The following is a 26964-nucleotide window of genomic DNA, read 5'->3' as shown; positions in this document are numbered from 1 at the left end:
TGGTGGTACAAGCGGAAAGGGGGTGATTCTACGCGTAAAAAGAAGTCGAAAATATAGAATACAAATTTTTCGTTCGAGGCTTCGTTTTCGAGAAAATCGACTTTGAATTTTCGGTCGGTACGCGTGCACTTTATCGCGTCTCGTTATAACGGATCTCACTGTAGATCGTTGTCTCGATGGAAAAATTAAAAAAAAAAAAAATTTTTATTCTACATTTTCGACTTCTTTTTTCGCGTAGAATCACCCCCCACCCTCTTTCCGCTTGTACCACCATTTACCAACCACCCTGTATATAACAGTGTTCGCTCGTTCAATATTAAAATTCATATTTCTTTGTCAAATTGTTTCTCGTATCATTTGCACAGATAAAAGCTGGAGAAAAGGAACAAGGCGACAAATAAATTTACACATATTTATAACTTCGTTCCTTCTCCGAACAGAACTCTTGGTTTTGAACAATTTTTATTGCAAAACTGGTCGATCGTAGCTATTGCGAGTACTTGAGTAATTATTCGATAAAACGCAGTAGTATCAAGTGAACTATAAAACTACCGAAATTTTCGAGACGCAGAATCGTACGTATTAGACCGCGGATATTTATGCAAATTCGTGTCTTCTTCATTGGCCAACTCTTTATGCGATATCGGTCTACGTCTCGTAAAAAACCTCGGCGTTTTCACTTAGTTTAATATTATCGCGTTTGGTCGAAAACTTATCGCCACGTCTAATATGAAAAAATTCTCAAAGTATAGTGTTCGCACAGAAAAATGCAATTTTCTTTCCTTTTCCTGTTGAGAAACATAAAAATAGATGATATTTGTCTAACAATTTCTTACGAGTCGTTACAAATGAATTATTTGTTACTTTTATTCTAAGTATCCCTTTATTATTATTAGCCCCCATTTTACGATATCGGAGATTAGAAAGAAAGTAACGCTTTATACAAAGTGCAGGCCTTTATTTTGCACATACATCTTTCGTAACGAGTAACACGACAATGTTCCTCGAAATTACTGCAACTTTCGACTCTGCCGAACCGCCATTACAAGACTTGGATAGGCAAAGCAAAAACACACGGCGAGGAAATGAAAGGTTTCGTAACGGCTCATTTATACAATTTCGTAGAACGTTAATCCGTTTGTACGACGTTGTTACTTTTCTCTTTTTCTATTTCTCCCTCTTATCTGTACCTTACAACTAAAAAGCGTATCGATGAGTTGTAGGCAACAGTCGAGGATAAGTCAAAGGGAAGAAGCTTCGATTATTCGCTCGGACAGTCGTGTTACTTTCGTTTCGTCGGGTATGGAGAGGCAAAAATCGTTTAAGAACGATAAACGAATAAATAAATAAAACTAAACGAAGAAGAAGAAAGAAGAAGAGAATTATCGTAATAAAAATCAAAATCATCAAGCGTATCTGAATTCGAAGCCGATAAAATTGTCGAATGATTTTCTTTAATTAAAGAGCTTGTCAGCTTCGTCGTAGAAATTCTCTTTGGTTGAATTACGCGCGCAATAATTTTGTATTATACTTACAAATCTCAACGTAATTCTTTTACATCTCCCTCTTTACACAGAAGAGAAAAAGAAATACATACATTACAAACTAACAAGAAAAAAAAAAGAAAGAATAGCCCGAGTTTCGTGTCTTTTTTCACAGTGCTTCTGAACGCTATAAAATTCATCGTTTCTCAACTTTGTACAAGAATTATAAATCTAAGAGTAAAACAGAAAAATGAGAAATATACAGTCGTCTTCAGTCCACCAGGAATATTAATAAATCATTATTCGAAACTACATTTACAAAAGAAATTCAACAAACGAATAAACGATAATTTGTAAAAGAAAAAAAAAAGAAGAAAAAAAAATATGGGTTGTGCTTAAATTGAAAAAATTAATGGGACGAGATGCCGTATCACATATATCTATGCTTATATATTATATATATACAGATTTCAGTCGGCAATTCGTCTATCCTTTTTCGTTATCTCTCTTTCCTTCGAATGTATACAATATAAAATGCTACGACCTTCTCGTGCAATTTTTCATGCAGCACATATCAGAAATCATTGTCGTCATTAGAATGCATACCTTTACGTAGAATCTGGTAACACAATAACGCATCGTTAACGCGCCTAATATACGGCACATATATTTTCTTATGAACATGAACACCAGATACTGTCGTGCAGCGTATCATATCGTGATAAAGGGATTCTTGTCGCATACAATTAAATAATATTCCGACAGTTGAACACCACCGAAAAGTCTATGACATGTGTTTACGTATTAGATCACCCAACTTATTCCGAACAAAGTGATCGCTAGAAACACGTGTTTCCAACGCTCGTCGAAGTATAAGAATCAATATAACAGTTAATCGAGATAATATGAAGTTTGTGTGACACAAGGAAGAAACAAGTTGGATATGTTTAAGGCACACCAGAATTAAAAGTGATCGTTAACTACTGTACAGCAAAAAGTTCGTGATCGTACAACGTATACTTCATTCAGAACAATAACTGGGTCCGTCATTGGTAAATATATGACATAGACTTTCAGGATACTTCGATGAACACTCGCGAGTAGGGAAAAAAGACTTCCGACTCGCTTATGGTCCTCAGAATCGTTTAGACCTACGCTCTTAGACTAAGAGATAATACACGCGTGCCATCTCTAATATCTCGTATTAAGATTATCGTAGCGCAAAAACTTTGAACGTTGTTGGAAGACTATCTTCAACGAATACGTAAACATAACTTAGATCGGCGATATGTATAATGGTAGAAATATAAAATGGAGACCTGACAAAATGGTAGCGTGCTTGAAGTATATTTACATTCTGTTCAGTATCTCGCGAGATTTCAGGCAATTAAAGCGTTCTTTGTAAAATCGATATTTTCACGATGGGCTGTGGTAAAAGGTTGAGTAACAATGAAATAAACACGACTCTCGCTTTAAAAAGGCGGAGATCAACGATTACAGATATAACGATGGAAATCAATTGAAGTCATTTATAATTTATTAAAATATGTAAAATGCCTATGGTAAAAAGATACCTATGCTAATGGAAGACTAGCAGCACTATCTTAACGCGAGACAAGGACAATACTCCGTACTGCATCACAAACTATTGTACTACTTCAAGAGAAATCGTCCTCGAAGCTAGGATGAAAACTAACGATCAAAACGTTTGTCGTGTACCACGAACAATTATAGATCGAACAAAAATACAGGCGATTAACAACGAAACATAAGGAAGGACGACTGGCATCTGCGAAGAAACATATACACTGAAGAAAAGTTATCTTTATCGATATTATTATCGAGATATTCGAAAAGAACCATTAAGAAAAATTGGGTTAAAAGGAAATCAGAAGGAAAAATGAATTGTACGATTTGCCTGCAATTAATAAAAAATCACATTGACAAGTATGCAGAATAAATTGCTAATCCAGAATATATGTTCCAACAAGATAATGCTGCTGTGCTTACGGCAAAAGTTATTCAAGAATATTTTTCAAAAAAGAAAATTTCCGTTCTTCAGATTGCTATCACCAGCTACCTACACAGAAGGTAGACAATTCGAAGATTTGCACGATTCAAAATCCTGCAATAAAAGAGAATTGGAAAATATTTCCCAATGCACAATTAAAGTCTTGTATAAATCCTTATCAATCAGGATGACTGAAGTAATTGAGAACCATGGAGGCTCTGCACATCATTAAAAACATCTATAACTACGTTATTTATATACTTTTGTATTTATGACTTATGTAATATGAAATATAAGTTTATATTTTTCAAGTGTGCTATCACTTTGTCTGTGTCCATTTTCGCATTTATACCAAGAGAACTCATTGATGTAATGTCAATCTAAATAATGTTTAGATTAGATAGATAGTAGAAGGTAATCTTCATATAACATTCAAAGTTTTCACAGTACCATAATTATAATATGAGAAACTAAAGATAGCATGCGTGTTCTGTCTTTTTGTCTAGAATTATTATTACCCATTGCACAACAGTGCATTACATCGCGCATAAAACAATCTATCCATGATGAAACCAATTCCAAGATCAATCCAACGGTGATTACTTCACGACGAGAATTGCACGATCGTCCAATGACCACTAACATGGCCAAAAATATTCTTTTTGTTGTTTGTTTGTTTTCATGATCACTAAATCAGCAACGATAATTATATGAATAATAGTACTCGTAGCACTAATGGTGATAATATAGTAATAATAATTTACATTTACACTTTTCCATACTTATTTACTCAGTAAATTAATTATATTTCCTATCTACTTACGACATGCTTACGTTTACACTCGCTCATACTTCAACGCAATACAGTCTGTACTCAATCCTTAATGAAAATCATTAAACACTCGAACATATATATATATATAAAAGTAAGACAAGCAATCGTAAAAAATATACAGTGAAACGCGTAATGTACAAGATCGATGAAATAGATATTGCTGAACCTCTCTCTCTCTCTCCCTCCCTCCCTCCCTCGCTCCCCTCTCTCTCGTGCTTTCCTCTTTTCTCTCTTTCTCTCTCATTCACACACTCAGTCACTCACAAGTACGCGCGCGCGCGCGCACACACACACACACACCCACACTTTCTCTCAAAAACTATCGATCATCCAAAAGTACTTTTTTTCCTTTCCGACAAATGTAATAAAAAATAAACGACCCAGAGAATGGCTTTTAGCTTACTTTTTAGCTTCTCAAAAAGACGTAGCACTATTAAAAGTCTACGGAAACGATATAAATATTAAAGATAATAATAGCACTGCTCAGACGAAATTGACGAGTGCACGCGAAAGTATGGATCCACAATGAGCTAAATTAGTTAAAAAATTGATCATATCGATCAATACAAAAGTAAATGGTGACGCGCAATAATGCTTCATTTTATAGCAATCTTGCACACAATAGGATATCTTCATAAACTATCATCGCTATCATCGGCATGAGCTTCAACTGAGACATTTGCGGCGAGCCTCGCGGCACTTGCTTCTCTACTAGTATCAATCTCTTGTTCCATCGAATTACTCTGCATCTGCTGTTCGTCTATACGTATATGTGCATATAAATGATACCATAACACGTTAACAATATTAATAAGTTTTACGTAGTAAAGTTTCGTTTATGTAAAATTTATACGTTGAATATTATGCTAATTACCTGATTGAGTCGCTGGAGATTCTTCGTCTCCTTGACCTGGGCCTAATATAGCTTCTTTCATTTGACTATTAACACCCTTTGGATCTAAGTCCGTCGCCCAACTAAAGTACATTAGTGCAAGATCGGTATTACCCAATTTTTTATGTACCTAACCAAAAAAAGAACAACTTAAGTAAAAGAATATAAAATGTAATGACAAAAAAAGACATAACAATGCTTACTTTCCCTATTGAATAATAGACTAGAGATTCTTTGGGTACAATATTTTTTAGTTCCTCAAATTCCCTAAGTGCTTCCGCATGCCGACCAATTGAGAAGTTGATACTTGCACGATGAAATTTGCATAACATATTGTCAGGATCATTTGCGATTGCAGTATTCAGAGTCTTTAAAGCTTCATCAGTTTTCTTCAGTGCATGTTGCACAACACCAATGTGACACATTATTGCCGAATTCTGTGGACTAATTTGTAAAGCACGTTGAAAATGCAATTCTGCTAGACTATATTGTTCCTGTTTAGAGAATATTGTCCCTAATCCAAACCTATAAAATAAGAAAAACAACATATGTAAAATAATACAATTATCTCGTTATAAAATATCTTGTAATTTCCTAAACAATCTCTTCAATTAAACTTACCATGCATTATAATGCCTAGGATCAAGTCTGATAGCGTTACGAAATGCAGTAATTGCCTTATCCAATTCTTCTGTAAGAACATACTCATGACCAAGCAGTGTGTAGGCATATGGGAAATTGGGATCTACCTGTACATTTGAAAAATAAAACTTGCATCTCAAATATAACTGACAAATTTATCACTACATAAAAAAATGTAAAACGAAAATTAAAATCTCCGTCAATATTAAAGTGTACAAATAAACCACGTACTTGAATAGCTCTTTGAAAGAATTTAATTGCCGTTTCATGCTCAGTTTGTGCAGAAAACAGATTTCCTGTAGCACACCAAGCTGCTGGAGAATTACGATCTTCGGAAACAAGTTCTTGTGCTAGAGTAGACAGTTGCACTTCAGCATGCAAATGCCACAAAACTGTACTATAAATTTCCATAAGTTCAGTCCTTTGAGGTTCCAACTGCCTCACTTCAGCAAAATAACTACCAAAAAATAGTGAGTTAGAATTTCTTATCAACTATTTCAACTTTTTAATTTTACAGTTTAGTAGACACCAACCTAGCAGCTTTCTTATAATCTACCATTTCAAAATGTGCACGAGCTAACATAGATAATACCCATCCTGTATTATAATGTCGTGCTGGAAGAACACTTAATATTTCAACAGCTTGGGTACAATTAAATTGACTTAAATGTTGATATGCCTCTCCTAATTCTTGTAGCAATGACATTAAACCCTCTGAAGAAAAAAAAGAAATATATATATATATATACACGCATATATACATAATACATAAACTGTTGAGAAAAAATAATTTCTTCCAAAACGAAATTATAATATTGATAACATACCAGCACATTGTTTCTGGAGTGTTACTGCACAGACATTAGTACTACCTTGATTGTTTAATGCATTTACACTAGCTACAGCTTTTTCTGATGTAATCGTTTCAGTTTTTTCTTTTTCATTTCGATTTCTCTCGTTTAATTCATTAAAGTTAGCTTTATTTAAGTTAGTTTTTGAAAGTCTAGCTTTTGTTTTGCGAGACGGAGACTTTGGAGTAGCAAATTTATTTCTATTTGGAGATTTATTATTTTCCTAATAAAGAAAAACATTATTTTGAGTATAGTTATAATACTATAACACTGAATGTACCTACAATATCATACAATACCACACAATTAGGAATGAAAAATTATAATAAAACAAATAAATCTACCTTCACTGAATAGCTGTGACTGAAGAGCCTTGAGGAACGTCTAACATTGGTACCTTGCAGTGTTGGTGGAGCTGGTGTTGGAGTAGTAGGTGTAGCTGTTACAATATTAGCGTTATTACTCGTATTTCCAGATTGAGAAAATACTGGTTTCCCTTGCTGTAAAGGAGTTTCCTTCCTTGACATTAATTGCTGCAAGTTAAAATATTTTTTATATAATTTAGTATATTACGGCATATATATGCATTTATAAATCAAACGGTTGCAACTTAAATCTTACCCCTACATGAGCCCTTAAACTGCTAACACGTTTTGCTAGACTTTTCTGATCATTAGCTTCTGTAAGAGTAGTATGTGAAGGTAAAACTGTTGGTTCAGGTGTATTGCTTTCCAATGGTAGAATACCAAAACTTGGAGTAAGGGGGCTCATTGTATTATTGAACATACTACGATACCGTGGAAGTTTAGCTCTTGGTGATATTGAAGGACAATTATTATAATGTGTGGGTAAACTTTGTGGACTTTCATCTACTGGAGAATATAATCGTATACCAGGTCCAACCCCATTAATTATAGTTGATGTCATTGTGATTTGTGCAGGAGTACTATAAAATACAAATAACATAATATAAAGTTATTTAAATACTTTAAAAATTGCATACTTACACAGTAGTGCCATTTGTAGGTGTACCATTTGAATTATTTGTAGGTACAATGAGATCAGATTCAGTTGCATAAATGGGAGTAGGTGTACTACCATGGCACATTGCAAAATTATCTAATTTATCTAACTGAAAAATTTTTGTAGGATCTACTACTTCACCAACATTACATAATTCTTCAAATGAATGCCAAAGAAATGGATTTAGCTTCAAAGCCAATTTATGCGCATCATTTCCCTTTGCTGTACGCATCATCTTATAATAAATCTTTGCTATAATCTGAAGCGAGAAGCAAGCATGTTCTCCAAATTGAGTTGCTATTTCTTCCAGGTTTTTTAGCTGTTTATAATATCCCCCAATTATCACAGCTTCTGCTTCTGCATATCTGGTAATTAAAATATCAAATTATATAAATATATTAAAATAACAAAATAGAACAATTTAATACTTACTTCTCTAAATCATAACAACATTTGGCTAAAAGAAATCTGCATTGTGCAGAATTTGGAGCTTTTTTGGAAAGTAGTGCATAAGCTTGTCTAACTCGCCCTGATCTATAATAACATGTTGCCAAAAGAAATAAAGTTTCCTCTGAGTCAACTAAAATGACAATACAATATCATAATTAAAAGATGCCAAGAGATAAATTGAATGTTATAAAAATTATAATTAAAAAACCTTACCTTCTGCACACAACCTTTCTGCTAAAAATATTGCATCTGGATAAGCATAATGATTTAAACAATGCCATATGGCCGCCTGTAATCATACATGTTAGAATATATTGACATAACACACAAATACACACAATGACAAGAACATTTAATCATATTTTTACAAATACAAAAGTACATACATCATATTTGTTGCTAACTTCTAATACACAAAGTAACATGCTAACACTCATAAAAATTTATTGGTTTATGTACAAAATACAAAAGAATCATAAACGTCATAAAAGTTTGTACTTATTTATAGTCATATCCCCTCCCGTTTACGTCCATTTCGCAAAAGCAAACAACCCTAAAGAAGTTCACCCTCACATAAGAATATATTCAATATCAAATAAACTAGAATCTTGATAACCTGATTAATGGTAGAATATCGCGAAAGTAACGAAGTATCATAAAATATCGCACAGAATTGAAAATCAATTTTCTGTTGAATAACAAACATGCGTGTAAACGGTTTTCAATTTCTCATGTCAGTATCAATAAGTGTGGATGATGCGTCCAGATAGAAAATCGCACGTCACTGCCAGTTATTTCTCAAACTTAATCAACTTTACCTGCACTGGCTCCTGTACAATCATCGTTCACACGGCAGACTTGGTCATATAAGAATAATCTCGAACGTTTCAAGAAAATTTAATGAAGAAAATCCAAAGTCGAATGACTGGTGTGTATAAAAATTTCTTAGGAGTCCATCTTTGCTCCGATTCTTTTGAAGTGAACAACTAACTTCAGAACAAAGGTTTACCAACATTAGAAGAACGTCAATTCCATAAGGAATTAACAGTATATTTATAGAAGAACTAAAGCTATCTTCAAGAGTTAAATACTTTCAACAGAAATTACTTTTTCTACAAATATAAATTGTAAATTAATAACATACCGTTTATTTAATGTTTCGTTTAAAATTTAAAGACGTAAGGAAAAACTAAATTTCTATCGCGATGATCGGATATGTATTTATATATATCAAATTCTTACGATAAAAATAATTATAAAATTGTTATTAATTATATCAGTGATTATATCAGCAGAGAATATTGCTTAACTTTGTTATACATATATTTATTACATCTTATGTACTTTATTTTAGTGTTTTATTATTAACGTTATAACAACGCGAGTTTTGAAAATTTAAATAATTTATTACATTTTGTTGGTAACATACTAAAGCTCCCCATAGAGTATAGAGATATAAGGATGGAGTGCGTGAGCGAGCTGAAAAAGTCATATAGGAATAGAAAGAAAATGCTCCATAGAGACTCTTTGGATCCTTGTCTAATAAAGCATGCACATTCGTACAATAAATATGAAGTATAACACCAATCTATGAATATTATATCCATGCACCAATCAACGAATGGCAACAATGTCATGCCTAATCAGATAAGGACTGAAAAGGCCTTTATGCAACGTTCTCTTTCTATTCTCATATTGCATTCACTTACATGGAAACATGTGATCGCGTATTCTATCTGTATGTATGTATATACATATATATATATATATATATATATATATATATATATATATATATATATATATATAAAACTACCTCTACCTACCAACAAAAGCTAGCGAAGAAGTATACAATAAGTCACTAGGTTTAAAATATCGAAATGTATTATAATTAATAATGAATATAAAAATGTTTGTTTAATTGATACCAATTGACACCAACGTTTAATTGATATTAATATAAAACTAAATCGATGTATTCAAAGCATTACAAATTACACCTGTATGTGTATATCTATAGTATAAGTCATTAGTTCAAAACAATAAGTAGCATTTTGCAATTTTATCCTTAGTAAAATAAATAAAAAAATAAAATATTGATATAATTAAGATATCAATAAATTTATTATGTTGGAGTATACCTTAAGAACATTCTTGAAATCCATATACATAATAATCATGTAAGTACTTACATTTTTACATAAAATAATAACATAAAGATGAATGAGGAGAAAATATATGTATTTTTTTTTATAGGCAATGAAGCAATTATGTAAAAATATACTTTATAAAGATGTATTGTTTATTGCATACCTGTTTTCACTCAAGCCTTCGTTTAACATCAAAGACCAAGTTAACATATATTTGTATTTGTATTGGTCTTATTATATTGCTTAATTATTTCGGAGCATTCACACATTTATTTGAAATTACATATGATTCAAATTTTGTTTACCCATACGAAGGTGATGTTCATGAATTTGTAAATGCATTACGACATAATAGGAAACCTACTGTTGAACCCATAAATGAATATAAATATACATTTTTAATTGATAATGAACAAAAATGCGTAGACCCTGCATACAACATGTTTCGTGTTGTCTATATAGTAAAATCTGCAATAGAAAATTTTGAAAGACGATTAGCAATTAGAAATTCCTGGGGTTATGAAAAAAGATTTTTTGATGTACCCTCAAGAACAGTCTTTATGTTAGGTGTACATCCATATGATGATGAACTTCAAACAAAAGTGAGAATTGAGGCTGCAAAATATAAAGATATCATACAAGCAGATTTTATAGATTCATATTATAATAACACTATCAAAACCATGATGGCTTTTAAATGGCTAGTAAAATATTGTTCTAACTCAAAATTTTACATGTTTGTCGATGATGATATATATGTTTCTGTAAAAAATGTTTTAAGATTTATAAGAAATCCAACTAACTATCCTGATTATTTAAAAGAGCCAAAAAAAATTGATACCCATAAAAAGAGAGAAATTAAAGATAGTGATAAAATGGAAGAGTTAAGTGATGATACAATTACACAAAAAAATGTTCATGCTTTTGATAGAAAGAATTTGTCTGTTTATGAAAAATTAAAAAGAACACTTTTTATGCATAGATTAAAGCAAGATTTTTATAATAAAACATTATATACACTTTTTGCAAATAATTATGATATACAAAATAGTATAAATTTAAATCCTCTCCAGGAAGAACATATAAAAGATGAATTGACAATGAATAGAACAAAAAGACAAATTTTTGATTTTGAACTTCCAGAAGATGTTAGATTATTTGCAGGATTTGTATTTGTATCTTCACCTCATCGTCACAAGTCTTCTAAATGGTATATTTCTCTTAATGAATATCCTTACCATTTATGGCCACCATATGTTACAGCTGGTGCATATATACTGTCTAGAGAAGCTCTTTTAGATATGTATTATACTAGCCTTTATACTAAGTATTTCAAATTTGATGATATTTTTTTAGGCTTAGTTGCGAAAAAGGCAGACATAGAACCTTTTCATTGCGAGGAATTTCATTTTTATAAGAAGGATTATACAAAATTTAATTACAAATATGTAATAAGTTCTCATGGATATGGAAATCCAAATGAGTTATTGAATGTATGGAATGAACAAAAAGCTCTTGGTAATGCCTAAATTTTTAATTGCATCCAAAATATTTCTAAAATGAGTTTTATTTGAACATGAATATATTTTTTTAAACATTTGCAAATAAAATCAAATATCATGTAGTTCCATATCACTCATATTTCTAAATAAGGAAATCAGTACGTTATATATTTATTTTGTACAATAAATATATTTAACTATTGTATAATGTACCCGCATTAGTAATTCAAAATATGTATACTCGAAAACAATTGTTTGAAGTCAAACTATAATAAATAAATTAAAGTGAATACAATAAAGTGTACATACATAATTAAAACTGTGGTTAATTCGATGATATATGTATAGGAATTTCATCTCATATTATGAATTACTGACAGGTTAACGAATTAATTAGTAATAGACTAAAAATTCTTTCATATAATCAATTTATTATAAACTATATTTAAAAATAGTCTTATAAGAACAGACATAAGTATAATAATCAATTTTTATATATATAATAAGGTATTATAGTAAATATAATTACTTATATAATGCTTTTATACAAATATCACATAATTTATAACTCATATTTGAATAACTAGTTACAATTAATACTAGTTATTATATATGACACAAAAGCAGGGAATTATTAATAAGGGAACATATGCTCGCATACAGCATTATAGCATAAAAATATATGTACAAATGTCTTAGCAGATAAATCAAAATAACAAAAAATAATGAACTAGGAAATATATAGTAATTAAGTAAGTAAGTAAGCTATATAGTAATTAAGATATAGCTATATTTAGGTAGTAAATTAAAATTTACTTTAGTGAAATAAATTGAGATAGAAACAAAATGTATTGAATGTGCAAATATTCAAAAGAGATTGTAATAGGCATAAGCTTCAATACAATAAAGGAATACAATACAATACAATACTAATATGTAATATTATTACACAAAAACTATTATCTCACACAAACTTTATTAACAAAAGTAAATTATTTGATATCATCCTTACATAAAAAATGAAAATACAACTGCAACATAAGATTATAGATTATAGATTATAAAAAAATAAAATATTCTATCACATAAATATAAGGATTTTAAAGAACAAGTTGTAAATTTTTTAGATATTTACAATTTTGTACTTGCTGCACTGATATCTGTAGATTTGTCTCTATTTATAGTTACAAGTTCAATAAATATATTTTGTAAATTTATAAACACAGTGTTCTCCATTTTGTTTAATTTTTATTTTACATTTATCATTAACACTGTTGCTTGTCCATGTTAGCTTTAACTAATGTTTGGTCTAAATTTGTAGCTTCTCTCTTGATCATATTTAATAAAAGTTGTGAACTTTCCAAAATCTGTAATTATAACAACTCTTATATAAATTCCTATAATAACAAATATACTTGTATCTATGTATTATAGTTACTATATATGGTTACCTGTGACATAACAAGTTTTTATTAAATCTAATTTTTGTTCTAAAGTATAAGAAACAATAGATATACCTTTACATATGCTGTTTCTGTATCTGTAATAGTTCTATCATATTCATTTCTGACTGCTATCTTTTTAGTTAAACTATCATTTAGGCGTGTTAATTTATAAGACAACTTTTCTATTTCTCTTTGCAAATGATTCTTTTCTTCTTCCTGAGATTCAATTTCCGCTTGTAACTCTGTACGCCTCAATTTCATCTCTTCTAAACCTACAGAAAATAAAAAATTAATAAAGTAACATATCAATATTTACATACACAAACTTATAACCTATATGTACCATTTAATATTATATTAAAATTCATTTCTACTTTATGTTCATATTTGAATATAAAATAATAATAAAGCAAACATATCGTATTAATTACATTGATTACAAATAAATAAATATAAATTTACACTTTACAAGTTCTTGATTATAAGTTTGCAAAGCAGCACCGTGTTGAGACATTTCAAACCCTCCATGCACAAATAATACAATTACAATATTTCTACAGCACCCAACAAAAAATTATTTTCTATTAAAAAATTCACCAATAATTTACGCTTATACAATTAACATACAAATACGAATCTAAACGAAGGTTTCAGTTTTTGGCGCGGAGTTTATAATACACCACTTTCAACGCATGCGCAATTGTTAATATAATTGATTATAATTTAAAAATCGTATATAATATTGTTTTAACAACTAATTTTTGAGACTGAAGGAGTTATTTAGAACTTGATAATGTCGTTCAGTAGTCAAAATATAAAATATTTTTAAAAATTTTAAATGGTCTTTTCAGCCATAAAATAAAAACTAAACTGAAAAATAAAATTCTTAACTAGATTTTTTGTATCCAAATCTTTTTATATCTTTATTTCATGTCCAAAATTCCCAAATGTCCTCAAAATTCGGAACAGATCCATTCAGCAGTTTTCGATTAATTATGGTCATCGATTTTGAAAATATCGTTCTGAGAAAAACATGTTTAAAGTTTCAAATTCGATTGACACGTAAAAAATTCTTTTTTAATTTACATAGAATCATTTTGAAATTTTCAGGAAATATTCTTAAAATAATACCTACAATGAATCGCACGAGTATATTCATACCTTTTATTTTTTGTACCATTATATTTTCCATGGAAAAAATTCGAGTATTCGTACACTTGTCGATATCTTTTATAGACATTACGAAACATTTTGAAATTTCATTAGTACTATAATGACGGTCAACTATCATAATTATATTGGTAAAATTTGAAACGATCAATTATGAAAATATATACAAAAGTTACAAGATATTTAGTATAAGTATATATATTTTGTAGAAATCAAAAAAATATTTAAACAGTCAATTATCTGCGATATTAATAAGTCTGAATATTCAGTGGGTAGGACGATCTTAAGTATTTATTAGATGTATAAGGTGACTTATCATACTTTATATTAATTTTTTGCTAAATATAAATTTGCAGTAAATATCTTGCATCTTTTATATATATTTTCAGAGGGTTCAAATTTCTCCAGTATAATCATAGCAGTGGCGTCTCATTGTGATGCTAATGAAATTTCAAAATGTTTTATATAATACGCACAATATATGTATAGAAATTTTTTATGGTGAGTGTACGAGTACTTTTGCCAGCCACTGTATATTTACTTAAAGAAAATATCAAAATCCAACAATCGAATTTTTCGAAATTTCTAACCACGGAAGACCTCTTAAAGAATTGTACTGGAAAAGAACAATGCAGCTTTTCGCCTTGCCTTTTAAAGGCGTCACGAAGTGTTTTCATCTACCAAGGTGTAATAAATACACCTTTCGCTCGAGATCTTCACACTAACGTGAAAGTCTTAGATACGTGCAGTTATATTCTACCTGTATCCATTTAAACGTAAATAAATCAGTGTTGTTGAAGCAAAATCTTGGTGTATTTTAACATTTAAATGTTTTGTTACAGTGTTTTGTTACAGAAAAGTGCACTAATGTACCAAATGGTACCGTTAATACTAATATTTCTAAAATCAAACATCCATGATGTATCAATATTATTTTATGTTTGACCAATATTTCCTGAAAAAAGACATCTCTACATAGACAAGAATTAATAATTAAACACATAATAATTATATGAAATCCGTAAATCTCGAGTTTACACCTAAAATTTGCTTTCGACAAATCTCTTCGACATGAGTGTTTCAGGTATGATGTTTATAAAGATCAATCTTGATATCTGGCCTATCTAGGTACATAATTATACAACAATTTCTATATTACTTTTCTATACATATGTTTTCCAATCAGATACAAATTTGATTTTTGTAGTGCATTAAGTAAATCAATAAAAATAAACATAAATTAAAAAATAACATGTATTTGGTCTTAAGTTGACACGATTTATGGCGCTTGCGCAGGTAAATCTTTCAATGTTATCCTTCGAAATTTTCATAGTGTACGAAAACATATTTTTATTGAACAATGAAATAAAAGGAAAAAATTAACATTGCTTAATGTAATAAAAAGGGCATAATAAATTATATATATTTATCTCATTTCACCTTTAATTTTGAATTTTATCGATTTAATTAATCTCTCTTAAATTTTTACCATATAAAGAAAATTTAAGTATATTGGACCACAAAATATAAATACATGTCCCAACAAAAATTGTAAATTAAAGAATAGAAAATATTCAAATAAAAAATGAAAATTGCATTTTAAATGATCACATTATCGATTGAAGATGCATATGACCTTGTCAAATGACATCACGTTACTAAATTAGGAGTTTACTACCGCGACAAATGTGTTGTCACATACACCATACAATTAAAAGATTCTATGATGATTACGTGTTTTGCAATTCATTTGCAATTTGCCATTCCTACTTTGTTGCCCTCACATCATTTAGAGGAAATGCAATGCACACATTTATTCATCATATCAAATATTAATTTACTTATTTTTAATATATTATCCCTGACCCATGATAAATACTAATAAATAATGAAAAATGCATACATAACATAATATTGCATTATTAGAGAAGTTCTTAATAGCATTTATTACTACATAATAATTTTTACAGGTAATACTAAAAATATCTAAATATAAAATCAAGATTGTCCTTTGAAATTTGTGATATCACATAAAAATATCATTCACTATTTATTAAGTAAGTCATGCTCAAATCAAGAATATATAATATTTAATTCTGTTATCTAAATATTATGTAATTATTTAAAATTTATAACATATCTTTCTGCCTTCCTTCTTTTTTTTTTTTTTGAACAACAAAATTAATTTTAATTATTATAATTTCTCATCGTTTATGTTTATTAATGGCAAGGTACTGGTTTAAATTATCTGTAAAGTTTCTTATACTTTTTAGATAAATTATAAAAATTTAAGTATCATAATGACAAATAATTCAAGATATCTAGGATATCACAATAATATAAATAGAGAATATTTAACAGATGGAGATGATAATCATCGTGCACCATCAGATCGTACAGTATCTGAATATATTGTGTCTACTGACCATGCTACAATGGTAATTTATAACTTTTATGTACAATTATAAACATATGTACTATAATTAATATGTTAGTAATTATGAAAATTTGCATTGTACATAAAAATATGTATTAAATAAATAGTGTATGTATAATACAATATGTTACCTTATAATACTACTTACTACTATAATAGAACATTCAAGAGATCTATTATTTATTACATATGTACTTAAATTTAATAGATGAAATCAATGAAAAAAGATCATTCAGACAAATATGAAAAAGAAGAAGGAAGACAATCACGAAATATACACAATAGTCGTGGTTCAATATTATCTGGATCTTCAAGACATAGTCTTCATCCTCTTAGTAAAAGTATTTCACATGGTAGCATATGTGACAATAGTTCAGATATATATGTTACAAGTGCTGCATATAGGGCAACTTCAGATATAAGGTTGTAAATATAATAAAATATAATATGTTTTATATGTATATGATTGTATCATAAACTGCATTATTATTTAATCAATAGCCATGTATCGCATCACAGTCTAACACCAAGTTCAAGATTAGGACATCGAGCACCCAGTCATTGTAGTTATGGTTCTGCAAAATCAGTAAAATCTCACACATCTAGAAAAGATGGTATTATTATAGAAACCATGTCGACACCTAATCCTTTTTGCCCAAATACCAAAGGAGTTTGCTGTCTTATGTTACTTCTTAATCTTGGTTTAATTCTTGTTGCATTAGGCTTTGTTATAGTGATTCAATTTTTTCAACCATTAATAGTTTGGTAAGTATATGTTTAAAAGGAATTATATAATTTTCCTAGTTTCTCTTCAATTTTATGCAGAACAATATTATAAATTTTAATAATTTATATTATAACTTAATTTCATAAAAATATTGCATATAAAGGAATTTATTTTTTAAGATTTCTTAAAATTAATATTTTGGAATTGTTTTAGGATTTTGGGAATAGTTTTTCTTGTTTTCGGATTCCTAACATTGATAGGAAGCCTCATATACTGCGTACATGTATTTCGAAATGCTAAACATCCACATGATATCAATCCAGAGGATCTTTATTGGACACGATATTGGCAAGGACATGTAGGTTCAGCACCTGAAGTATATTACAAGGCAGAGGATAAATATCATGATGATGGATACAGTGATCGTTTGAGCAAGTATTCACATAAATATTATGATCGGCAAAGATATTAAAGAGAAAAAACATCTACTTCATGTAAATGTGAATATATCCAATGTGTTTATAGTAATCTATACATAACTTACATATGAATTGATTTCAAGACATAAGAAATGTATATATTACATATATTACATATATACATTAATTGTACTAACATATTTAAAATCTAGTTTATGAAACTATATTTTGTATAAAATAGTAAGTATTATTTATTTTATACATATATATTATATATTTTATTTTGTAATGAGTATATTTTATTTTTATAATTTATCTTCATATGCATAATCCAGCAATATTTCTATCTTGCATGCAATAATAAAAATAAAAAACATATTAAGTAGTTGTATTACATCTCTAAATTATTTATAATAATTTATTTAACTCATAAAATACATCTACCAACGTCTTGTACTTCCAACTGTACAGTCAAATAATTTTTCATTTAAAAATTCTCCTTGACCATCGAGAATGAAATAGAATCTTCTGCCTTGAATCTTCATTGGCAAATAAGATTTCATTTCCTGCCTTGCTAATGTAACTTTAACCTTATGGGGACACATAATTAATTACTCATTATTTTAAATTAATTATTAACTTATTTTAATTATTACATTAAATATTTTTAGTTAGTAGATATATTAAAAACAATATTATGTTTAGTTTGTTTCAATGAAACTACAAAATATTTTATTCAACTACAAAAATATATACTTCAAAGTAAGATAAAAATGACTTTTGTTATTGTTATTGTTATTAAATTAAAATAAAATTAAATTAAATTTAAATAAAAATACATACCTTTTCAAGAGGAAGTGTAATGCTATCATATCTTTTAAATAAATGATTAGTGATTATAGATACATCTTTGCCACCTTTATGTAAAATAATGTACTTTACAAATCTTCGATTAAACAAATATAGTACTATACTGGCAGGAGGTCCTAAACATGAAAATACATGCGTGAAAATAAATTTTTAACATATTATGTATTATTTTATATTTGATTTATTTTATCTAACATATGTTTATTATTTATTAGATTTTACCAATGAATATAAGCATGAAATATAATTATTTTATATTATTTATATACATTACCTATTATTACAGAATATGCAAAGTACATGAAAGATGCTCCATTTATTTTTATGTACTCTACCCAAGATATATCCTTACACCATGTTGTTATATATTTTGAATTATAAGTTGCCACTGCTATTAATGTATTACAAAAAATCCACCCATAGAAAAGTAGTTTCACTACTATGAAATCATAAGTGTCTTTATTCTTATATAATATTACATTATTTTGCACATTTGTATTTACGTCTTTCAAATCGTTATATATTTGTTTCTTACATTCTCTATAAAATAATTAAATAAAATATTATTTAGGTATTTTACAAAAAAGAAATTAATTTTCATAAAATTGCATTTTTTATATAAGTATAAATATAAATTATAAAAAAATGTTATATTACCTTATACTTTTTATTCTAAATGTACATTTGGACGAAGAGTGGAGAGATTTATAAAGCATAGGATTCCTATATTTAGTATTTCTTACCAATGATTGATAAACAAATTGTAACTTACAAAGAGAATTTGTTGCATTTCTATGAAATAAAATATTCAACAGCATTGTCATATTATTATACCTATAATTATTTATGATCTATATCACTTTCATTTCATTTCATATTTGAATTACATTTATTTTATGAAATAAAATTAATTTAATATGTAGAACGTAGACATTAGTATATCTTTTGGTTATGTTACCGTACGTCATATATTACCTGCTATTACAAAGAAAACATTTCATTCATATGATTACATGTAATTTGTAATTGTAAAAACATAAAACATCATTATCTAATTCTGAAATACGAAATAATATAGTGTATTATTTCAATAATAAATCATAATGGGTAAAATAAGTATAATACTGAATTTAAATATACAGAAAAGATATAATATAAAATAAAAGCTTGACTATACAATGATACAAAAAATAATATTTTAAATACTTCGTAAAAAATTTTTTTTGATTATCTATCTTCAAATAAAATTATAAAAAAGAAAAATTATTATATATTATATAAAATTTCATATTTTGAAAATATATAATATTCACGTACATTAGCGCATTAATCAATCTTAATCATGAATGCTAAAAATAAGAACATTTTGGTTAAATAAATAGACTTAAAAATGATTAGAATATAGGAAATAAGAAAAATCGCTGTACCCACCGAAATAAGGTCGCATAATAAGCGAAAGCCGATAAGAGATTATTATTATTATTACTATTATTATTAATTCTTAATTTTATGTTATTTCAGTATATTAAATGATGTTTCATATCTAATAAAACATATTTTATCTTTACATATTTTAAATCACAGTTATTATTTACAGTATATCATATTAATCGACATTTCTTAAATTTACAAAATATATATCATTAATATAGCTTTTGGAAAATATTGAAAAACTTATACCATTATTGATATTAGTCTTTTTCGTGTTTCACGTATGTTTTGATTAACTATCGAAATTAACCAAACGATCAATTTGACAGTTTCCTTCGATCTTTTCACATCGATGAAATTGTTGACGTTTGTTGCTAGAACGATGCCCATGTATTATCAGCTGCTTTTAATAAAATAAATAAATACAAAATGGGTGACTTCTTGGCATCTAATAATATTTGTGGGCAAAATTTATTACGATTAGTATCTCGTGGAAATGCTATTATAGCAGAATTAATGAGATTAAAGGACTATGTGCCACCTGTATTTAGGTTATTTATATTCTATTAAATATTTTATATAAATGCTGTGTTATTAATAGAAATACGATTATTAGCCGAATTATTATATTTTAATAATTCTTAAATATTACTTATAATATATTGTATAAATTGTATTATAAATATATTATACAAGCACGTTAATTTTCTCTTACTTTACAGCTTGGACTCAAAACAAATTGTACAAAAGTATGGATCTATTATAATTGATTTTGTATATTTTAAATCTGCTAGTACATATGAGCAAAAAATAGAAAATGACCCAGTAAGTACACAGGAAATGATAAAATTATATAAATGAACTCAAATAGTTTTTAACATTTATTTTAAATTTATAATAAAATCTAATATTTTCTTAGATTTCTTTATCTAAAATTACTTTAATTGTTCTAACAATTATTCTCTTTAGATACTTCAAGAGACAGATGAAGAATTACGAAGTAATTTTTCTGATATAATTTCAAGATTTTATTTAGCCTTTGAAAGCATGCACAAATATGTAACAGATCTAAATCTCTATGTAGATGAGTTAGGAGATGGAATGTATATTCATCAGTCTATAGATACTATTATGCTCAACGAAGAAGGAAGACAATTAATGGTATTTCTATAATTTATAAATATCTGTTTTATAATTAAAGATATCCTAAATTATATTATTTTTTGATATTCATTAAGTTTAAATTAAATGATTAAATTTTAAAGTTATATTTATTCTTCTTGCAATTATGATATTAAATTGTATTTTAAATTATATCTTAGAAATATATTAAGTATTGTCCTATATTAAATATTAAATTGCTTTTATTAGCTTTTTATTTTTATAAAATTTTATAAAACATTACAAATGTTTGTTATATGGTTGTACTATTTTTATAATAAAACTTTTGATGTATTGCATTTACCTAAAAGAAAGGTAATAATCATATTTATGTTAATAGTGTGAAGCAGTATATTTATATGGTGTTATGTTGCTTTTGGTGGATTATCATTTTGAAGGATGTATAAGAGAAAGATTACTTGTTTCTTATTATCGATATAATGCTCAACGTTCATCCTCTACAAGAGTAGATGACATATGTATGTTATTACGATCAACAGGATTTTCTAAAATTTCTAATAAACGACCTGCAAATTATCCTGAAGAATATTTTAAGTAAGTTCTTACAATTTTTTCATTTTATAATGAATCTATATCTGTTTTATAAAAAATTGATTTTGCAGAAGAGTGCCACTAAATGATTCCTTAATTGAACATATTATTGGACGCTTGCGTTCTGACGAGATATACAATCAAAGTCTTGCTTTTCCACATCCAGAACACCGTAGTACTGCTCTCTCTAATCAAGCATCAATGTTAGTTATAATTTTATCATTTAAACCATCCATATTACATACTCATACAGCTATAATGAGGGAAACAGTAGACAGATTTTTCCCTGATAACTGGGTGATCAGTATTTATATGGGAATAGTAATAAATTTATGTGATTGGTGGTTACCATACAAAGCAGCAAGAACAGCACTTAATAATACTTTGGAATCATCAAATGTAAAAGTAATTGCACAAAACTATGGTCAAAAAATGAAGGTAACTACATTTTTTATTTTTAATGGTAAAGCGTTCCCCAAATACTTGACTTTAAAATAATAATTTAAAATATTTTACCTTATTTTATTCTTGTTTTAATATTATTATATATATATATATATATATATATATATATATATATATATATATATATATATATATATATTATTCATTATGGTAAAAATTTATTTTAGAAATTAATATGTGAAACGGAGGAAGTGCAATTAGCAGTGACTTTAGACGAGAGTGCAATAGGTTCTCTGGTAAAATTAGTAAGGGAGTGTAATGTAGTATTACACTGGATACTTTTACATACTGCAACGTCAACTATATCATTAGAAGATTCAAAACGTTCACGCATGCTTAGACAATTAGTAGTGACTGAAAGCAAATATACTACATCTGATTATCTGCAATTGTTATTAAGTACTGCTCAAATTGAGCAAGGTGTTAAACAATTATATAAAGACGTATGATTGACATTTCCTACATTGTATAATTATATGAAAAATTTAGGAAAAGTTTCATTAACTTTCTTTTCAATTTTTAGTTGTTATTTGGCAAAGAAACTAAATGGATTAGGGATAAAGGAACATGTGTTGAACGTATAACAGATCTTGCTCAAATATTTGGTGGTAATAAATCACTTGATGGTATTGAAAGAAATCAAAATTTGCATACTTGGTTTATGGAGATCAGTAAACATATTGATTCATTGCAACAAGAGGATGGAAGAAAAATAGTGCAATTATTACAGGCATTAGAAGAAGTGCAAGGTAAATATAATTTACTTACAGATAACATATATCATAAATAATGCAGTAGAAGAAGAATGTACAGGTTCTTCCTGGACTTTGAAAAGATCATTGAGGTACTTTCAAGACGAAAGACATGTTTCCATTTCAGAAAATAATTCTGCAACTTTCATTGGTAGACTTGCTCGTGAATAAAATAGAAGAAATTATAATTAGCTTAACTCTTTATTATGATATTGATTCATAATAAAATATTAATTTTAATTTCAATAATAATTTCAGAATTTCATCAATTGGAAAACAATTTACATATATCACAGTATTTAGCTGATACACGAGAAATATTGCATAACATGTTGCGCACAGGAAGCATAACGGAAGATACTATGATAAGTTTAAATATAGTGACAGATTGTTGTTATGCATGGAATATAATGGAATCATTTATTGATACAATGCAAGCTAGTATAAAAGAAAGCCCTCCTACTGTAATAAAATTAAAAGCACTTTTTTTGAAAGTAAGCTTCATATATGATTTAAAAAATTAACTTTTATTTATAATAATCAACATTTCTTCTACTGTAGCTAATTTATTTCCAGATGGCTTCAGCTTTAGAAACTCCTTTATTAAGAGTAAATCAAGCACACAGTGCAGATTTATCATCAGTATCACAGTACTACAGCAGAGAACTAGAAAAATATGCAAGGCGTGTCCTGCAAATAATACCTGAAACTGTATTTGGTTTACTTGCTGAAATAGTACATCTTGAAACCAATGCCTTTAAAGAAATTCCTACTAAACTGCCAAAAGACAAATTGAAAGATTATGCACAATTAGATGATAGATTAAAGGTATGTATACATTTTTAACTTCCTTGTTTTATTTAGTTCAGTCAAGATTTAAAATAAACTCATATTTTTAAGTCATCATATAATAATAACAAATTATTTTAGATGGCTAAATTAACATATGCTGTATCAGTATTTACAAAGGGGGTGTTGTCTTTAAGAAGTGTTCCATTAGGTGTATTAAGAGTTGATTCACATCGCCTTTTAGAAGATGGTATACGACAAGAACTTGTAAAAAAAGTAACTCTAGCTTTAGATAATGGTCTTATTTTTGAACCAAAATCAAAAGTAAGTTTTTATTGCAATGTGTTTATTGTGAAGATATTTTATTAGAAGTTGTTATTAATGACGTGTCATTCCAGATATCATTGTTACAAAAACTGCATAATTTAACAGCAATAATAGATGGCTACCGTAAATCGTTTCAGTATATTCAAGATTACATAAATATTAATAGCTTAAAAATATGGCATGAAGAAGTTTGTAAATTCATGAATATTTGATTTGTACACATTTATTTATATTAATATATATTTATACATGACTTTTTATGATTCACAGATAACATATATCATAAATAATGCAGTAGAAGAAGAATGTACAGGTTCTTCTTGGACTTCGGGAAGATCATGGAGGTACTTTCAAGACGAAAGACACGTTTCCGTTTCAGACAATAATTCTGCAACCTTCATTGGTAGACTTGCTCGTGAATTACTTCGAATTACAGATCCTAGGTAAATATTTTTTTATATTTATATATTATATGTAAATTTATTTTTTGTACTACTTTACTATGTCTTCTATTATTTTGTATCGTTTACATTTTCATATTAATTGCTTTTCTAAACTTAATATATAGATATAACATAATTAATATATTATATTATTCTATATATTCTATTGTATTGTCATTAATCAATAATTTTTACATTCATATTTTTAGAACAACTGTATATATTGAACATTCTCTTGCCTGGTATGATCTCAAAACACAAACGGAAGTATTAAATTATAAAATTTTTTCAAGAACATTAGAAGCAATTGGCACACCCGGTTTAACTGGTCTTGATAAACTTATTTCCTTTTACATTATTACTGAATTAAACAGTATGATACACCTTATAGAAAAAAATATTCGCAATAAAGTATGGTCATCTACAATTGATTATTTTGATGCAATATTGAATTCTGTGGATGGCCCTAAAGGTAATGTTATTGAATAATGATTGTTATTTATATATCTATAGTAATTTGTGAACATTTATTTTATCAAATATGTGTATTTAGGTAACATGTCAAAATTTCACAGTTCCATTACTGCTCAAACAAGTAAATTTTGTCCACAATTACTTGACTGTGTATTGAAAGTCGGACATTATCAACTTCTTAAGAAAAAAATAACGTATGAATTAAACACAGCTTGTAAATTTGAAGCAAAGCATATGGAAGCGGCATTGCAAACATTAAACACGTATGTATAAATATTAAAAAAGTATTTCCTGTTCATATTAATCTCCTTATTTCTTATATTTTTACGGCTTTCAGAGCTATATTATTTGAAATTGATAAACAAAATAGCAATGAACAAACTGAAACCGAGAAGAATGAACTATTACGCGAGCTTAGTATCAGATTAGATTGGGCTGGTATAAGCAATCCCCATAATAATATTTATATTAAATCTCCAAATATAAATAATATTGCACTTATTATGTTTTTACTTACTGTATTACAATTATCCAAATTACAATATTGTAAAAATACAGGTAATTTAAATATAAGTATATATATAAATTTTAAAAAATAATGATATATACATATAAGTAATTATAATATATAAATAAATAAATAAATAACTTTACGACACAATTGCAGGAAGTCTTTTGAGTAAAAGACCTCAAGATCCTCTTGATGCTGTAGTTTTTGTTATTGGAGTACAAACTATTTTACGTCAATGTACCTATTCTGCAATGACACGCTATGTTAAATATCTTTGTATATATGTTCTTTCTTGTGTTGCTCCAGATAGGTATACTAATTTTTTACAATATACTTAATAGAAAAAATTCGTCATTACGTATATTAAAAACATTTTGCTCCTTGCAGTATAAAAGCAGGAAGTGATGGAGAATCAGAAGGATATAATACTTTACATATTCTAGAATTATTTACGAGATATTCTGGTATATCACGGTCACTTATACTTAAAGAAATTCCTATGATCATTATGGATCATTTCCAAGCAAAGACTGCTAAATAAATAATATAATTTTGTGGCTAAAAAAGTAATTCGCATTACATTGAAATATGAAAAGTATAAATATCGTTTATTTTGTACATACATTTAAATATGGATCTGTATTTTGTACGTACATATATTTTAATATATGTATAGATGTATCAGTTCTTGTTAAATGAAAAATAATAAAATTCTATTACTATTACAAAAACATGTAGTTATTTTTCTAATAAATACATTATTTATTTACAATAATCATTAAATACTGTTATTTCCTAGACAACTGATTGTTGTGTTTAAAATTGATACCTTTTGATATTCCTGAGTGAAATTTGAGAATATTTTTTATATTATGTACTAAACGCGTAATAAAGTAATAGTACTCAATAAATCGTTTAACACATTCTGCTAAAAAGATACAGTTGTACTGCATAAAAAATTATACATTTTTTTCATCAAAGATATCTTTATTTTAAATAATGGGTAATGTCTGCTTCAATATATTGCCGATTTCTTTTTTTAAATTTTTCATCGAAATGTATAAAAGCACATCGATTGCGTCAGCAACATTAGAAATTTTAAATGACGCAATTTATATGTTGCTAATAGTAAAGATATTAAATGTTACAAT

The 26964-nt window shown here is 27.8% G+C and overlaps 6 protein-coding genes across 19 annotated transcripts; 3 read left to right on the top strand and 3 right to left on the bottom strand.

Annotated features, from left to right (window-relative positions):
- Nucleotides 1-3374: 3374 nt before the first annotated feature.
- On the bottom strand, nt 3375-9166 carry LOC117209548 (cell division cycle protein 27 homolog). Its single transcript, XM_033451687.1, has 13 exons — nt 9007-9166; nt 8402-8477; nt 8171-8318; nt 7723-8103; nt 7337-7661; nt 7060-7248; nt 6692-6938; nt 6398-6578; nt 6096-6321; nt 5844-5971; nt 5426-5747; nt 5205-5352; nt 3375-5090 (listed from the first exon to the last, which is right to left on the bottom strand). The coding sequence occupies exons 1-13, from the start codon at nt 9028-9030 to the stop codon at nt 4963-4965; spliced, it is 2523 nt and encodes an 840-aa protein (XP_033307578.1). The 5' UTR covers nt 9031-9166; the 3' UTR covers nt 3375-4962.
- Nucleotides 9167-9999: 833 nt separating this feature from the next.
- LOC117209512 (beta-1,3-galactosyltransferase brn) lies at nt 10000-12767 on the top strand. The gene is made up of 2 exons (XM_033451628.1): nt 10000-10368; nt 10445-12767. Exon 2 carries the CDS (start codon nt 10482-10484, stop codon nt 11865-11867), a length of 1386 nt encoding a protein of 461 aa, XP_033307519.1. The 5' UTR covers nt 10000-10368; nt 10445-10481; the 3' UTR covers nt 11868-12767.
- Nucleotides 12768-12797: 30 nt separating this feature from the next.
- On the bottom strand, nt 12798-15161 carry LOC117209515 (Sjoegren syndrome nuclear autoantigen 1 homolog). 6 transcript variants are annotated; one of them, XM_033451639.1, is made up of 3 exons: nt 14997-15161; nt 13358-13557; nt 12798-13207 (listed from the first exon to the last, which is right to left on the bottom strand). In XM_033451639.1, the coding sequence occupies exons 1-3, from the start codon at nt 15130-15132 to the stop codon at nt 13106-13108; spliced, it is 438 nt and encodes a 145-aa protein (XP_033307530.1). In that variant the 5' UTR covers nt 15133-15161; the 3' UTR covers nt 12798-13105. The 6 variants fall into 6 exon arrangements, with proteins under 6 accessions (XP_033307530.1, XP_033307532.1, XP_033307531.1 ...); XM_033451641.1 differs by lacking the exon at nt 14997-15161 and adding an exon at nt 13629-14009; XM_033451640.1 differs by lacking the exon at nt 14997-15161 and adding an exon at nt 13748-14008.
- A 247-nt stretch (nt 15162-15408) lies between these two features.
- LOC117209513 lies at nt 15409-18094 on the top strand. 3 transcript variants are annotated; one of them, XM_033451631.1, is made up of 6 exons: nt 15409-15539; nt 16426-16512; nt 16729-16893; nt 17101-17315; nt 17412-17657; nt 17833-18094. In XM_033451631.1, the coding sequence occupies exons 3-6, from the start codon at nt 16756-16758 to the stop codon at nt 18089-18091; spliced, it is 858 nt and encodes a 285-aa protein (XP_033307522.1). In that variant the 5' UTR covers nt 15409-15539; nt 16426-16512; nt 16729-16755; the 3' UTR covers nt 18092-18094. The 3 variants fall into 3 exon arrangements, with proteins under 3 accessions (XP_033307522.1, XP_033307520.1, XP_033307521.1); XM_033451629.1 differs by having other exon boundaries at nt 17394-17657; XM_033451630.1 differs by lacking the exon at nt 16426-16512 and having other exon boundaries at nt 15460-15539; nt 17394-17657.
- Nucleotides 18095-18436: 342 nt separating this feature from the next.
- Nucleotides 18437-20769, bottom strand: LOC117209514 (transmembrane protein 223). 6 transcript variants are annotated; one of them, XM_033451632.1, is made up of 6 exons: nt 20340-20769; nt 20226-20257; nt 19566-19965; nt 19183-19448; nt 18882-19024; nt 18437-18628 (listed from the first exon to the last, which is right to left on the bottom strand). In XM_033451632.1, exons 3-6 carry the CDS (start codon nt 19730-19732, stop codon nt 18479-18481), a joined length of 726 nt encoding a protein of 241 aa, XP_033307523.1. In that variant the 5' UTR covers nt 19733-19965; nt 20226-20257; nt 20340-20769; the 3' UTR covers nt 18437-18478. The 6 variants fall into 6 exon arrangements, with proteins under 6 accessions (XP_033307523.1, XP_033307529.1, XP_033307525.1 ...); XM_033451638.1 differs by having other exon boundaries at nt 19566-19883; XM_033451634.1 differs by having other exon boundaries at nt 19566-19886; nt 20226-20769.
- On the top strand, nt 20769-26501 carry LOC117209511 (WASH complex subunit 5). 2 transcript variants are annotated; one of them, XM_033451626.1, is made up of 17 exons: nt 20769-20890; nt 21062-21164; nt 21309-21500; nt 21841-22055; nt 22124-22490; nt 22685-22960; nt 23041-23266; nt 23528-23763; nt 23846-24097; nt 24200-24382; nt 24457-24573; nt 24656-24828; nt 25038-25300; nt 25382-25565; nt 25640-25860; nt 25970-26123; nt 26201-26501. In XM_033451626.1, exons 1-17 carry the CDS (start codon nt 20769-20771, stop codon nt 26352-26354), a joined length of 3438 nt encoding a protein of 1145 aa, XP_033307517.1. In that variant the 3' UTR covers nt 26355-26501. The 2 variants fall into 2 exon arrangements, 1 of the variants encoding a protein (XP_033307517.1); XR_004487927.1 differs by lacking the exons at nt 25970-26123; nt 26201-26501 and having other exon boundaries at nt 25404-25565; nt 25640-25656.
- The last annotated feature ends 463 nt before the right edge of the window (nt 26502-26964 follow it).

The sequence above is a fragment of the Bombus bifarius genome, unplaced genomic scaffold (genome assembly GCF_011952205.1).
Source record: "Bombus bifarius isolate JDL3187 unplaced genomic scaffold, Bbif_JDL3187 scf7180000008178, whole genome shotgun sequence".
Taxonomy (NCBI): domain Eukaryota; kingdom Metazoa; phylum Arthropoda; class Insecta; order Hymenoptera; family Apidae; genus Bombus; species Bombus bifarius.
This window is presented reverse-complemented; position numbering and strand designations above follow the sequence as displayed.